Genomic DNA, 15584 nt, shown 5'->3' on the forward strand with positions numbered 1-15584 from the left:
AAAAACATTCCCATCTCACTATTTAGCTGAACTCGAGTAAGGGCTACTTATACCACTTATTGATACTCATACTGTCATTGTCATTATGGTCATTATGGCTACATTATGTATGTAGCCTGTATGTTATAATGTTTTAATGAAACATGGAACAAGGGGCAGTTTTCACCTTTGTGGACAAGTATTTGTATTATATTCTGATTTGCCATTATTATCAATATCCAGACTTATATTAGAGACTCAGATTAGAAGATCCTGACTACATACAGCCCAGCTTGGTGTAAAAACAGGAAGTTAGAAGAGAACAGCTACGTTGGGTCTCAAAAATACACTTAGCAGCACTCTGAATTTTGACAACTAGTTATCTTTAAGTTCAACAGTTTTTAAAACAATATATTTATTGTTATCCTTATAGTTATCGGTCTTGGTGTGAACAGTTTTAGTCTACAAATAGCTCTGGAAGCGCACCTGCTGCTACACTGTTTGGGAAATAATGAAGGAAATAATAAAGAGTTTGTGAACTGCACACCCCTTATAGACTGACCTCTACAGCAACTGAAAGCCTCTGTCTCTCTAAAAAACACATCTTTCACAGTTACGGGCTACATCTCATGGATTGAAGAGAGAAATACAACAAGCTTGAATTGCTGTGATATAGAAAAAAGGCTGACCTTGTCAGAAAAGAGACAATGAGTCTTTTAAAAGTCATTTTATTATGTAGAAACCAAGGACAAAATGTACAATATTCACATTAAATGGTTGTTACAGAGTAATGTTAATAGAATTAATAATACCAAAGATTCAATTTCAGATAATAGAAACGTTAATCCCTTGCTCTAGTGCTGCAACAAATAAGTTAAAAAAAACACAACATGTTAACACCAAGGAATACAATACTGTGGTAGAAATGTAACAAAAGACTTGCAGCTGCATTCAAAATGAACATCTTTAAACAAAACAACCCACCAACACCCACTCACACATATGAGTAATGACAAGGCAGTTTCAGTAAGAGGATTGGCTTAGGTCTAATGTTAATGGGAACTGCAACAGCATCCACAAAACAACTGTACTTCACAGTGAAAATCAGCTTTATTATATTTACACAAAACACTGAACAAACGCACAAAACAAAACCTAAAGAAAAGAATAAATACAAAGTATGAATCACTGTTTTAATCCATAATGTTAGTTGCCATTATGCGCTGCATTGTTTCAGCCTCCTCTGTGAGGATTTAGATTAACTGTCATATTAACCATTTCTGACAATGTTAGCCACTTAACAATTATTTTTAAAGGGTTGACGTGGAGACAGAAAGGTATGGTCCAGTTGTTATTTTCCCTTTAATTATCACTGTTTGTGCTCCTGACCCATCTTAATGTCATACAATCAATCAGATGAGCATCTCTTAGAGGCAGGTTTCCCCTAGCAACCACTAACTGGCGCTCTCCCTTTTTAAGAGCAAATGATATTCTGATGCTTCAAATCATTGTACCAAGGTGATTTCCTTTAATGTCTATAATTAAGTCCATCAATTTATTGTATCATGTCAAAGCACAATTCCCTTAGCAATGGATCTCGTAGGCAACCTGTGATCCAAAGAGGAGACTCTGACTGAGGAAGAGCTCCTCTGGTTCTGTTGTTATGGGTCCCTCTCCTCCATCTGCTGGGTTTCTGCGAAGCCCCATTCCCCCTGATCTGGTCAGTGTCTGCACCATTTCATGGTCCAGGAGAGCCTCCTTCATACCTTTCTGTTGGGCAAACCCGGTCATCATAGGACACCTGGATGAAGTGGAGCCCAGGACAGGCTTTGTCCTGTTCAGTACATACATCTCGTGGCCATGGTTGTCGCGGTACTCCTCCAGCTGTGCAAAGGTGGTGGGTCCATCGGAGTAGTCGTTCACATAGAGGATGCTCTCTTCCTTGCTGTTACAGTAGGAACCACCTTCTTCTTTGTGGTACTGCTGATGGCGAGTGTAGATCATAATCAAGAGCAGAATGGCAGTGAGTGCCAGCAAGGAGATACCAATAGCAATGGCAGTCTGCGTGGCAGGACCCAGAGCGCTGAAGTCCATGCTGTCCTGTTCATAGAGCAGCTCCTGACTGACATCCAGAACCTCAGGTTGATAGAAGGAGTTAGATGAAGAGGAAACAAAGGAGTGTGTGTTCAAACGAGGCCAGAACTGGGATGAATATAAGGAAGAGGACATGTTGACAGCCAGATGAAAGGTAACTCGAGCTACACCACCAGGGTTCCAGGCTTCACACTCGTAGCGCCCAGCATGCGCTACAGTCACATTGCTGAGGAACAGCATGCCGCTGCCCATGTCTGGATCAAAGCTGTCCCTCTCGCCGCCCTCTTCAGCACCACGCACAAGCCCCTGGATTCCTCCACCACTTCCAACCTTGATCGCTCCACTGCTGGGCAGAGCTGTCACCACTCCTCCAGACCCAGGCCTGAAGAGCTCACCATTAGGTCCCAGCTCTTGGACCAGGCCTCGAGGAGATAACTGGGGCTTGCCATGGGAGGCTTTCTTCCATGTCACCTGAGGTTGAGGATATCCTGAGGCCTGGCAGGAGACACGGAGACTCTCCCCCAGTCTCACAGTTAGGTGGCTGGGCTCAAGCTGTACTACGGGAGGGATGCAGACCAGGCTGTTTGGAGCCACCTCCACCAGGCTGAGGTGAGAGAGGCGAGGTGGTTCAGAACACATGAGCCGACGCTGTTCAGCAGAGCTCAACAGACGCTGTCCATCTTCTCTGATCCAGGTTCTCAGCCAGCCCAGAGCACAGTCACAGCGCCATGGGTTCTCTGAAAGTAAGAAAGGAAACAGACAAGATAAAACCAAGTATGTGGTTTTGTCAACAGGTGCTTCCAAGATTAAGAATGCTGATGGTTGAGGCTGTTGCTGTGCATTTTAAGGCAGTGTCAGTCCTTCAACATTTTGGTGCAGAATATTTTTCAAGGCACTTCAACATGAATTCAGTCTTGGAGGATTATGATATATGACACTAGGACATAATGTATTCTAGGAATTCTGTCTTTGCTCTTCCTACCTGTGACACGGAGCACCTGTAGGCTGATGAGAGGCTTGAGGGACGAGGGTCCCAGGGTGCGGAGGTGATTTCTGCTGAGGTCCAGCAGAGCCAGAGATGACAAGCCAGACAGAGCTTCCTCTGCTAGCAGCTCTATGCTGTTTTCCTGCAGGTGGAGTTCCTGCAGGCGCTGCAGACAAGATGGAGACATAAAGCAAGAAAAATGTGAAATACACACATTCAAAGAGAGAAAGCAGTGCCAAATGTAAAGACAGGATGACTCATTTCCACCTGACTCAGCGTGTGCCGTATTACTATATAGTATGGATTATTCAGACATGCTGTCATAAATTGGATTTGCAGTTGCAGGCGCTATTCTGTGTAATCCAAAAAATACATTCCATATTGGAATAATTTTAGCTTTACAGGCAAAAGGTAAGCTGGTTTTTCAATTTACCAAAAATGGACGGTGGTAAAGGTTTGGAAATACTAATACTAGTAAAGAAAAATCAGATTTAACATCGCTGTCAATCCGTTCATTCTGTTTTTTTAGTTTTCCAACCTGCAGTCCCCTGAAAGTGTAGTCCTGTACTCTAGTGATCTGGTTCCCAGCCAGATACAGGATCCGGAGGTGCTCTAGACCCCGAAACATGTCAGGGGTGACCAGGTGGATGAGGTTCCCATTGAGTGCCAGCTCCAGTAGGTGCCTCTGGCTGAGAAACGCCCCAGGCTCCAGGGCTGAGATGCTGTTATTCTGAAGATAAAGGTAATGCAGACTGTCCAACCGAGTTAGGTCCTGAAGACGGATCTGCACTACAGCATTGTCCTGGAGGAAGATGGTCTGCAGCAGAGGCAGGGAAAATGAAATTAATAGAGGGGTCACAAACTGATTGTATTAAAGACACAGTAGAGGGGAGGTGATGTTTGAATTGGACCTGAGAATGACCTGTTGCTGTGCGGTGCTCTCACAAGGTAGAATAATGTATTCTAGAGGGATTACATTAACAATGGGGCCACCTTTAGAGCTATTTGCACTCACCAGGCTCTGCAGAACCTTGGATATACGTTAACGTAGGTAATACAAAGAATGTGGATTGAGCTAGTTGAGGATTGTGATACTATAATCCTATAGTATAACACTCCTATAATAATAATAATGATAATAATAACTGAGAATTTGGCTGTGCAGCATTTTTCCTATTGAGTAGTTTAGTTATTTTTTCCAAATGCTGCAGAAACCACTGAAATTGTCAGCAAACATCTTCAAACAAAGACCGACTGGAACTACACAAGAGTGTGTGCTTGATCCATAATACATGTCTGTTTTCTTGATTGGTAAAGACTGGCAATGCTTTCAAAGAAGCAAATACAGGCCGTGAGGTAAAGCATGATCGACGAGATAGACCTGCTGATTGAGGTTAATGGAACAATTTATCCGGGACAGGATTTTCATTAATATTCATCAGCTGCAGTCGTGTTGGGAGGCCTGAACCCAAGAGGAAAAGATGGTGTAATGTTAAACATCTCCTCTACAGATGATCAGAGGGTGTGCAAGAGTCACTTTCAGAGCAAGAATGAATAATTACAGAGCCAAAAGCGCAACCCCTCCCTCAGGCTTACATCAAAGAGGGTCACTGCGAATTGATTAACCACAATCATTTCAGGGTAATAAAAATGGATCAGAGGGAGAGTCAACCGATACAAAACCAGTGATGTGGTAGGGGGTCAGTTGCAATGCACTGGTAGATACTGCCTTAACTTAGTGTTGATTGGCCAACAGACCTCAGTGACAGAGGGCACACCCTGTGGGATTTCTTTGAGCCCAAGAGATCCGCACTCCACAGTGAGGCTGTAACAGCGACAGCCAGAGGGGCAGCCCACAGATAATCGAAGGATGCAGGCCAGGGTGATTAGGGTGAGTCTGGAGAACCACAAAAGGACCATGGTGGTTTTACAGAAGGCCCACAGAGACAAAACCTGGAGGAAGAAGATGGAGGAAAAGATGAAAGTAGACATCAGTCACTCAACTCTATTATAACATCAAACCTTTCACCTTGACAGTATTTTATTTCATTGTCAAAGCAAAGATTGACAGTAGCTGTAGATGTGTGGTATAAGTAGATGACTATGAAATGACAAGGAAGGACTGATAAGAAAGCAAGAGAACATTAGAGTGCCTCTGCATCTGTGCATGTTTTCTATTCAACTATGTATCTATTCAGTGAAATTGCAGCAGCTTCTATTATGGGCTTCAATTAATTAAAGATGTGATAAAAGATGTGCAGGTTGCCTCAAGGACCTCTCTCTTGTCTTTTTAATGCATGCGCATACACACTCACACTCTCCCTCTATTTCTGTCTCTCTTTGTCTTACAAAGCCACACAAACACACACACTCACAGGTCCAAATGTGCAGCAAAGAGGCTCCGTTTTGACCCCTATAATCTCAAAAACCGCATTTATATCCTCAAAGCAAATCTCAAGTGGTAGCAAGCTCTAATCATCTGATCAAAAACGTCAGCATTGGCTGCTTGCTGCACCTTGCAGCAATATCTTCCTTTGATATAAACCCATCACTGAGCAACTCATCCATGCACTTTTTTTATTTCTATACAGCCCCGAAGGGATTTATTGTTCCACTTGAATGTTCACATCAAAACGGCCTCAGACTTGCTGTCCGACATCATGTAGCCCGGCAGTGTTCACAACAGTTCATTGGCAGCAGGTCCTATGAAGATATCACAGCGCTGGAGATATAATACATGCTGAAATGTCACACTGAGCCCGTCATTCTGCTCCAGTGACAGCAGGTAGATTTATTTGGCTTTGCTGAGCTGCCTGCCTAGAGTCTTCATCTGGCAGAGAAGCGGACGTCTCATTGATACAATCTAAAGTCTCACGTTGTTTAAAACATTCACGTGCACCTCGGCCAGGTCGCCATATTCCATTACGCTTGTCTTGTTTCTAGTTTTCTTAAGATTGCGGAATCACCCAGACAGATGATAGACTGCATTTACATCTGGTTTTGAATGACTTGGAGGTCACCTAGTTTATTAATTATCAGAACGCACATAGATATCATTACAGCTAAGTGATGAAAGGGCCGTGTGTCTGAAATAGGCTGATAAATATTCAGTTTGCAGGGTGTCTGAACTATTCTGTCTGATTGATATCAAGCGTGTCTCATTTGCGATGTTATAATCCAGAGCAGTAATTGAATGTCCAAGCGCAAAAGCAGTAGGATCACTATTTCAGGGGCTGAGAAGTCATTCTCAGTGCAGACACACTACATTATTAAACAAATGAGCAATGAACTGGGTTTTAATGCATCGTGTTTGATTTAGAGCGCATTTAGGAGGATAGCCAGCAAGATTAATACAATGTGACCTACATAGGCTGTTCAATCATCTTCTCTCAGCAAAAACAGAGAGACACTTATTAACAAAAGCATGCCATTTCCTCTCTAGAGCTCTCCAAACAAGCATGGAGAGAAATTCCATTGTTGGGGAGAGAAAGCACAAAAATTGAATATTGAATAAGGCCTTGGTCTGTCATTGGGCTTTTGTTCCTTCTCACAGTGAGATGACTTCTAAATAGCTTTGACTTGCTTTGAAAAGTGTCAGAAGGGAACCAGAGAGGAAGACACTTGCCTGCCCTTGGCTAAGAATACATGCAGAACAGGATGCACAGTCTATTATTTGTTGTCAGAATATGAGACCAACTTCAATGCAAATGACACCCTGCCAGGTAGAGAAAATAGCTTATGCATTTTTCTGCTCATTTCAGTGTTACTCTGTCTTTAAAAAAGCCTGAGAGGCAATCTTGCCACACATTTGTTGTTGGTACAAGGCTGATGAGATGTAGAGACAAGGGTAACCTACAGAGTACTCACGATCTGCAAACAGAAAGAAGACGATGACAAAAATAAAACACCACTTGGTGAGCGGTTTATTTAAATAACGCTGCGGACTGCAACTTGTTTTACCATATACACTCTGCTATTTCAGACTCAGTTTGCCCTCACTCCCATCTTTTGTCATGCTGATGTGGGATTTCAGTGGTAAGAGGTCAATTTGTTCATTTCAGTCTCAGTAATCCTCTGCGGAACATGCGTAATCTGCACAATCAGATGCTTGTTAGCTAAGCCGCTCTCGGCACTGTCGACGTTTTCGTAGATGAGGGCTGCTTTGTTTGCCTTTAAAAAATGAGGTCAGCAATACATCTCTACTGACTGTGTGAAAAATAGGATGTGTAAATAGGATGATTAGAGCCCAGTGTTGTGCACATAGATCTGAGTGTTAAAAGAGAGCAGCTGGAAAGACCTGGCTGGCCAGATGTCAGTCAACAAATGCCAAAGGAAATCTAATAAACTGCACATCACCCAAAGCCTGTTCAACATTCAGTATCAGCGTCTCTCTCCTAACATGCATCCACATGGTGCGGCTCGACAAACATCATTTTACACTGGACTTCAGAGCAGCTCGGAGTTTGTTTGTTTGGGAATTTCACAAATTACAATTGTCTCTGTATTCTTAACTGCTTTCGCTCCCCACACAAATCACCCACAGCCTGGCTGGCCAGAAATTTGCAGCACAGAAATTTATCTGCATAGTGCTGTTGTGCTTTTCCTTCATTCTTCCAAGGAGGGTAGGTGTTGATGTGTCGGAGGTGCAGCCAACCAGCCAGAGTGCTGGAGGCAGAAGCAAAGTCCACATCCCAGTGCTGCCACCGGTGCAGGTCGGCTTCATTCGTTGTTATGGTAACTCTTGTTATGAGGGAAGGTCTGTGCCCGAAGGCCAGGCACAGTTCCTGTGAGGTGGCGTTAGGCAAACAACTCCGCAGAAATAGAAGCTGTCATTTCCAGGGGAAAATTGCTTACAGGAACTTGAGCTATGTGATGACCCAGGGCAAAATCATAAATTCTCTGTTAGTTCAACACTCTTTCTCCCTGCTTGAACCTTTTCCTCTCCTTTCCCCTTTCTCTCTTTCTTTTCTCCTTCTTCCTTCTCAGTTTGTCAGAAAGCTGCTATCATTTCCCCTTCCCCATCAATGACCTCTTTCTTTTCTCATCTCTTGTCCTTCTGCTGTGAATGACAGGTGCTAAATCATTTGTCTCAAAGCATCCCTTTGTCCACTAATAGACTGAGGCCAAGGCAAAGGGAGAACTCAGTGGCACTAACCCAAGAGTAACACACTGACTTTGAGCAATAGTTGCCACCATGCACACAAAAACACACACATATGAAGGCTCATAAACATGCAGGGCACTTGTACACAAGCATTAGTCACCAGCATTCAGGGACACAAACTCTGACTGTCAGACTTACACACACACAAACACACATGCTTATGCACTCACACATACCGGTACCCCTGGCAGCAGTCTGCACATTCACTGACCCAGGACAAGTTGGACACAAACTGGCAGCTGTATACACACTTTCACACACACACTCTTACATATTTTTTGTGTCAGCAGTGAAGGAAGCTGTGCTCAGTTAATAAGCCTGCATTGATTTCTTTATTTTTTCACTACTACTTTGTGCAGCTGGACTCGGCAGTCATTGATTTTCAGCATGAAAGCAGATGTGGAGGAGGTTGGGATGGAATTTTGGGGTGGCATTTGTAAATGTGTGTGTTGAAAAGAAACAAAGTAAATGAGTTGCTTATGGCTGAGATCCTTTTGTGTGTGTGTGTGTGTATGCGTGTGTGTGCATGAGTATGCGTGTGTAGCTCGCTGTCATGCTGCCTCAAGCAGAATCACCCTCTGAGCAGCAGCAGCAGCACTATGCCACCTCTCCCACAGGAGCATTTAGTCTAAAACCCTCACTGTGTCTCCTCCTGCTTAGACAAACTCTATAAATCTTTAGATCTTCACGTGATAAACTGCAGTGACAGGTCTCTCTGTGATGTAGAGATCGCTGTTGCTAATGTAAGCTGGCCTGCAGAAAAGCTCAAAGGTTATTGATATATACTGCACAGAGGCTCACAGCAACAAAGCAAATTTTTTTCTGGAGCAATATGATGCTCTATAGACTGCAGCTGCAGCTCATTTACTTAGTCCACACACAATGAACAGCAACACTGCGAGACCAACCATTAAGTGTATTGATTTAAGAATGATTTAGAAAAATTATCTTGTATTGTCTATTAAGGTTCAACAAGTATTTGTGTTGGAATTCTTGAAGTCCAATTCCATTTGCAACTGTTAATTGAGAAGTAAAAGCACAATGGAAAGTGCATGACTGCATAATCAATATCCATTTCCCTTGCAAGAATTACTTTTATGCACTCAGTGTCCAAGAAGGGTGATTGTAACACTGCACCATCCCTGCTTACAGCTTAAACATTTCCTCCACACATGCATTAAGGTATGTAACCTTTGGATATGATTTGTAAATATTACTTAATGGCTTTATTAATGGTCAATAAGTCATGGACAGGAGCCTTATAGATCACTGAGAAGCCATTATTAAGGACAGCTTTTGGTTGGCTGACTTATGGGCAGCATATTTATCATCTGGAAAATGGCTGCAGAATATCTGAACGATGGATTACTGATTAAAAAGGATTAGTAAAAGAAGTATTTACCACTAATAGAGTTATTAGATACAGCTTTTAAACTCTATAAACGTGCATTATAAGGAGTAATCTTCATTTTGAGAAATATGCTTATTTGCTTTGTCGAGGAGCTTTAGATGAGAACATCCACACCACTGTCAAATGAGTTCTATTGAATCTAAAACTACAACCAACAACTGGTTAGCCTGACTTAGCATTAAGCCTGGGGAAAAAAAGCCTGCCAGCATCTCTAAAGCTCATTAATTTACATTAACATAGCATATCTTGCATCCCCAAAAACTAAAAGTTGCTACAGTTTCTACAGGAGTTTTTATCATGAACTCAGCGACATCCCAGAGTCTCGTTGTGTACATGAGGTTGCCAGGCAACCAGTGGAGACTCTGGAGAGTGGAATTCTAGTTGGATTTTCTCACCTGTAGACATTTGCGTAAGTGAGCCAGTTGCTGGGTGTAGTTTCACATTTACCACACAGACAAGAGAGTGAGGAAGATGATAAGAAAGCCAAGAATATTCCTTTGAAGTGATAGTTAAGCAAATTGTTAGACAACCAATGAAAGTGAATGAGACGCCAGCCATAGCCTGTGTTTGTATAGGTGTGTCACTGTATCCAGAAATTTGAATCTGACATGAACTCCTGTGTTTCCTCATGATTTCTTGTGCCGCTCCTTTTCAAATGTCAATTTTCTCTAGTCTCTGCCCGCCTGTTCTGAGCATACAGACACACATACACTTTCCATACTAATTGTTAAAGCTGGCTGAAGCAATCGATCAGAGAAATTTCATTCACAGTAGCTTCATCTGACTGGCTGCAGAATCTATGAGCCAGTCGATTATGCCGGAGCAGAGTGAGTGGTTTGATTTTTATATTTCTTTTGCTCCTTTTTCATCAATCTGGTTGCACCCGACCTCTTTTTGCCCATTCTTATGTGTCACTGAGAGGAATGTGCTGTAATGAGGAGAACAAAAGTGAACACACACACACCAATCACATGTGACGGCTGCTCAGTAGTTTTGGTTCACATTGTAATGGATGAATGAGATCAGACAGGTTGGAAGATGGATGAGAGGGGAATCGCTTCCTCCTCTGTTGAGAAATAGAACAACCCCTTCCATTTTAATATTTTCCACAGCTTTAATACAAATATTCACATGAATGAATTTGTATTTGATTCTGTTTTCTTTTAAGCTGTTGCATTATTGTATTGTTCCAGATGGGTGAATCTGAATTGTAAATATTGGTTCTTTTTACAGCAGTTCAGTTGAAAGTGCAGGTATTAGTCAAGCAGCAATAACAGCGAGTGGGAAAGTGATGTGTGTATGTAGGTATGTGTGTGCGTGTCTAAAAATGAAATGAATGGTTTGCAATGCTTCAATAACGATTGCTTATCATCTTGCTATATTGTATTTCAGTAATACTGGGTGCGCAGTGGTGTCTGCAAAAGGAGTCACTGAAACCTCATAAATTATGTTTCTTTGTTGCCATGGAAGTGTCAGCATCTGTTGACTGCAATTGATGGATATCAGATGTATGTCAAATTGAACTCACAGGCATGTTGCCTGCATTGTGGATACCTGTTCAGCCTAGCATATAGACAGGAAAGTAATCCGTTTTTTTTTCTCATCTATTTTCTCATGCATTTCTTATATCAGCTGATCTTTGCCATCTTGCCCATATTGTTTTCAGGTCAGGCCAGAATTGCAGGCACTATGTAATTATGGCCAAAAGAGATTTCACTCATCATTGTCTGGCAGACAGCAGCCAATGAAAAATTCAACATCTCTGCAGGCATAAGAAGTCAACTTGTCCGTACAGATCTGTCCACAGAAGACAGATCAGATACCCCACCCTCAGAGTTAAACAAACAAGGTCCTATTTAGGGGCTCGCTGTTTGGCTCCATGGGGCTGCATGTGCAGAATAACAATTAACCAGACAGACATGCATTAGCACTCTGACATTAAGCAAGAAACTGTGACTCTCGGAACCCAGAAAGAGAAACTGTCTAACTGACTGTCTAACTGTAGGGGCAGATAAGAAGAATTAACTTTTAGTGACCTAATCCTTCCTAGCCCCTCCCATAGCGTCACTGCAATATTCCTGCCAGGATCCTATAGGGTGTGTGCTGTGCTCAGCAGTGACATTATCATACTTCATTTTTTTCCATTACAATTGTATCATTTTAATATTGGCTGTAAGAGAGCCAGCCAGGCCATTAAACAAAACACAGCCGCAGGATTAGTAGTTCATGTTATAGGGTATGAAGTATGTATTAGGTAAACCCTGCCAAAACAAATGCAAAGCAGCTACATCAACTGAATCCAACATTCAAAATGGTTATAATGGGTTAGTTGTTTCATAGAGGTTTGGCTCAGCTTGATGCTGCTGTTTGTTTTGCTGTTGAATTGTAAAATACACACACACACACACACACACATGCAGCTATACACTCACTTTATAAGGTTCACCTGTGCCATGTAACAGAAACCAACAACAAATGTTTTTTATTGACACTGCCACAGAACTGTTCATTGACTCATGTTTTAGTACTGAGGTTGTAGTGTACTGTTGTATTTCTATTGGAATGCATTATAATCTGGCTGCTATGTAAATGAGCAGGACAAAAACTGTTAAAAACATTTCTCTGCATAATGCACTTCTTACACTTCTCAGTATCTTTAACCATGACATCAATAATAAAGAAGGGTGTGTGTGTGCGTGTGTGTGTGTATGCTGCTGAACGATAGACTACAGGCAGCCTGTCTGTAGTTTCTGTCGTTGTTTTATTATATTGCATTATATTGTTTGTAGTATTTTGTTACATTGTTCATATCAGCTTATACTAAATTTCGAACTATCCACGGAATTATGTATATGTTGTTTTGTTTTTTTTTTACAATCAACTGCCCGACAATGCTTCATTTCACTTTAACTTCTTTCATCACGATAAAATCCTCGTGACAAAACATAAGAGAATTCCGATGTTTTGTTCCTCTCTCGTGCCATAATCTCCCACAGTACACTTCAATACACACCCACAAAACGTGGTTTGTAGGATTAGATTATACCAAATGAGCGAACGTGATCTTAAATCGTGTCTACAGAAGTGGGATCCCTGACAAACATTTGAGAACCTCGGTGCTACTATCCCAAGCGCACACCGTCCCCTTTCCCCCAACACACAACTGCAACCTACCGTTTCCTTGCGTGAGTGGACTTGATCTTGGCAGCAGTCGGCTCACTTGCTCGGGCAAGACAACAAATAAATAAATAAATAAGAGAAATAAGAGAAATCCCACTTCAAATCACTGCAGACAGATGAACCACATCATTGTTTCCCTTCCTCCGCTCCGTCGGCTTTCCCCCCTTTGCTTTGACTGGGCAGCGGTTTAGAGTCCACACAGGCTGAGCTCGTCCATTGTAATTGGATGCTGAGTGCCGGAGGAAACTGCTCGTATCTGCCAACGCCGGACGTCAGCGCTGATGGTGGTCGACTTAGTGTCTGATCTCCCTCCTCTGATATTGTTATGCAGCTTTGATGCCCTGTTTTTACTGCCTTTTCCCTCAACGTGAATGTTGTCTTCCAATAGTGACCCACTCCTAATAATCCCCGCTTGAACTGACTCCCTCCCCCTCTTTCTCCTCCTCTGTGCATGAGAGAGAGAGAGAGAGAGAGAGAGAGAGAGAGAGAGAGAGAGAAGGAGTGTGTGTGTGTGTGAGAGAGAGGGTTCTTTATTGTTGTTTATCACTTTCAAAACACAAATTAGTTTTTCTCATCTCAATCCGGAACCGGTTGTTAACATTAAACTTTGAGTGTAATTTCCGCCGCTAAATGAACCACGGTAGACACCGTCACTTTATTGTGTAACAAGATACTTGCAGGGAAGCAGGGGGATTTCAGCACCACGGACAGCGGCCTTGTCTTTTATTATGAAAGGTTAAGGGCGTAAGATTGGATCCTCCACACTCTTGCCACTGACAGGGTGACGCTTGTCGTTATATTTCCTGCCGTGGTAACGGCAGGAATAAACGTGGAAAATCGCGAAAGGACTGAGTTGAAAAAGTACCATTTCTGTCCAGCCAAGGGCAAGTGAATTCAAGCTGAACTGCGCCCCTGCAATATTCCACAAAACTATATTTCTCAGTCATAGCAGGCGGCTTCAGTTCATTTACTGGCTGTGGGGAAGAAGATGAATTTGAGCGGAGTTTACATTATATTTTGCAGTACTCTTAGGGCCCTGGTTACTGTCCAGCATTTGTAATACGAAAACCTGGACATTTCAGCAATATATCCATGACCTTTCACTTAGCTCGGATGATTTAATACTGAACGCTTTATTCGATAGATTTAGTACATTTAGCTACCGACATGCCATCTATTTATCCGTTCATTTTTGCCAGCGAATTAGCTTAAAGGGGTAGCTCTAGTTTGCCCATTAGCTTATTTATGTTATCTATTTCAATCATTTACCCATTACTTTTAGTAAACCATTTCAACTATTCACCCATTAGGCTAATTTTTGGTAAGTGTTTTAATTGTCCATTCACTGTTCAAGCTAACTATTGAGTATCTGCTAACTGTTATTCATTACTTTTGAGGTAATTTATTTAATTAAGCATTAATTTCCGGTAACCGCTCAGACTTCTGCTTGATTGCGAAAATTTTGCGAAAAATTAGCTTTAGCTTTGTTGCAGCTAATTCAATATGCGTCCCTTTTGTTCTAATCAGAGCGAAGTGTCTGCTTTTTTAAATTAATTCAGCTAACACTCTGTTCCAATCTTACTGCATACCCGTTGGAAACCACTGCAGTACACCCACCTGTATCAGCTCGTAGTTATGATGACATGATTACACACACTAATCACACGGTAATGTAGCTAAACCGCGCTGACCTACATTTAGCGTCGCTTGATTAACGCCTGTGTGCGTGTCCCCTCACTAAAGGGTCGCGAAGTGTGAGAAAGTTCCCATGCGTGAGCAGGTACATCAGTTTATGTCTAGTTGTGTGTCTTCGAGACGCTGAGAGCGCCACAGTGTGTGTGTGTGTGTGTGTGTGTGTTTGGGTGTTGTAGCTCGGATTTTAATGATCTCCTCCTACCCCCTCTGGGCCAGCACGAGCCTGTTTCGACCCACATCAGGATAATTAACATCACACTCAGCTGCTGTCTGCAAGAGCAGGGCTCCTTTCACCATCGCTTCTCTCATCCTGCTGCTCTTAGCTCTGTCTTTTTTGCTTTTTTTGCTCTCTGAAAAAGCAACAAATGTTAAATTACAACATCCAGGCTATTTGTATGCCCAAGACAGTCTCATCCACATTTTATTTGCATGTAAACTGGTTCATAAACTTTGCTAACAAGTTGTGTTTTCAGACCATAAAAACAAAAGCACCTTATTTTTATTAGATTGAGTTAGATAGTTGGGCGTACGTCATGATTGCCAGTTTGAATCCCTGGAAATGCAGGAAAATCAGTCATCTGCACTCACTACACTGTCCAACTGTCTTAAGTGCACTTAACTAGTCACAGTTCCATTAGCTGCTCTGTGGTCAGACTGATGTTCCCTGGGCTTTTCGTGTGTGTGTGTGTGTGTGTGTGTGTGTGTGTGTGTGTGTGTGTGCTTGAGTAAAATCCCTTCATTCCTTTGCAGCTACTCCCATAGGGATTGGCTGTAATTAGGAATGCTCTCTTTCTGAACTATATCAAAGAGAGAACACTTTGCTCGGCTGTGTGTTTCCACCTCTAATATTGAAATGTGTCTTTGTTAGCATGTGGTTCCTTTGTTGTCCAGGTACTTCGAATAGCAAATCAGGAGTTTCTTTTACTTGAATCACAGCATGCAAGAGATGCTTGAATTAAGAGACACAAACTGTCATAGAAGCAAAATGGAACCACAAAGCTCCTTGTCACTGTGAGAAATGTAACTATGACTGAATCATTTGTCTTTTTGTTGCTAAAATTGATGGTTTTCAGCTA

At 42.2% G+C, this 15584-nt stretch overlaps 1 protein-coding gene across 1 annotated transcript; it reads right to left on the minus strand.

The window, feature by feature from the left end:
- Positions 1-710: 710 nt before the first annotated feature.
- lrrc24 (leucine rich repeat containing 24) lies at positions 711-13251 on the minus strand. Its single transcript, XM_046409563.1, has 5 exons — positions 12808-13251; positions 4817-5011; positions 3597-3875; positions 3056-3224; positions 711-2810 (listed from the first exon to the last, which is right to left on the minus strand). The coding sequence occupies exons 2-5, from the start codon at positions 4976-4978 to the stop codon at positions 1564-1566; spliced, it is 1857 nt and encodes a 618-aa protein (XP_046265519.1). The 5' UTR covers positions 4979-5011; positions 12808-13251; the 3' UTR covers positions 711-1563.
- Positions 13252-15584: the final 2333 nt, after the last annotated feature.

Source organism: Scatophagus argus, chromosome 13 (assembly GCF_020382885.2).
Source record: "Scatophagus argus isolate fScaArg1 chromosome 13, fScaArg1.pri, whole genome shotgun sequence".
NCBI classification, from domain to species: domain Eukaryota; kingdom Metazoa; phylum Chordata; class Actinopteri; family Scatophagidae; genus Scatophagus; species Scatophagus argus.

What these genes read in the sequence shown, in the direction of transcription:
- lrrc24 (XM_046409563.1), bottom strand. Translation starts at nt 4,978, where the DNA reads ATGGTCCTTTTGTGGTTCTCCAGACTCACCCTAATCACCCTGGCCTGC. An exon ending in GTGTGCCCTCTGTCACTGAG is followed by an intron (nt 3,876 to 4,816) that starts GTCTGTTGGCCA and finishes CCTCTGCTGCAG; the next exon opens with ACCATCTTCCTCCAGGACAA. An exon ending in ACAGGTGCTCCGTGTCACAG is followed by an intron (nt 2,811 to 3,055) that starts GTAGGAAGAGCA and finishes TCTTACTTTCAG; the next exon opens with AGAACCCATGGCGCTGTGAC.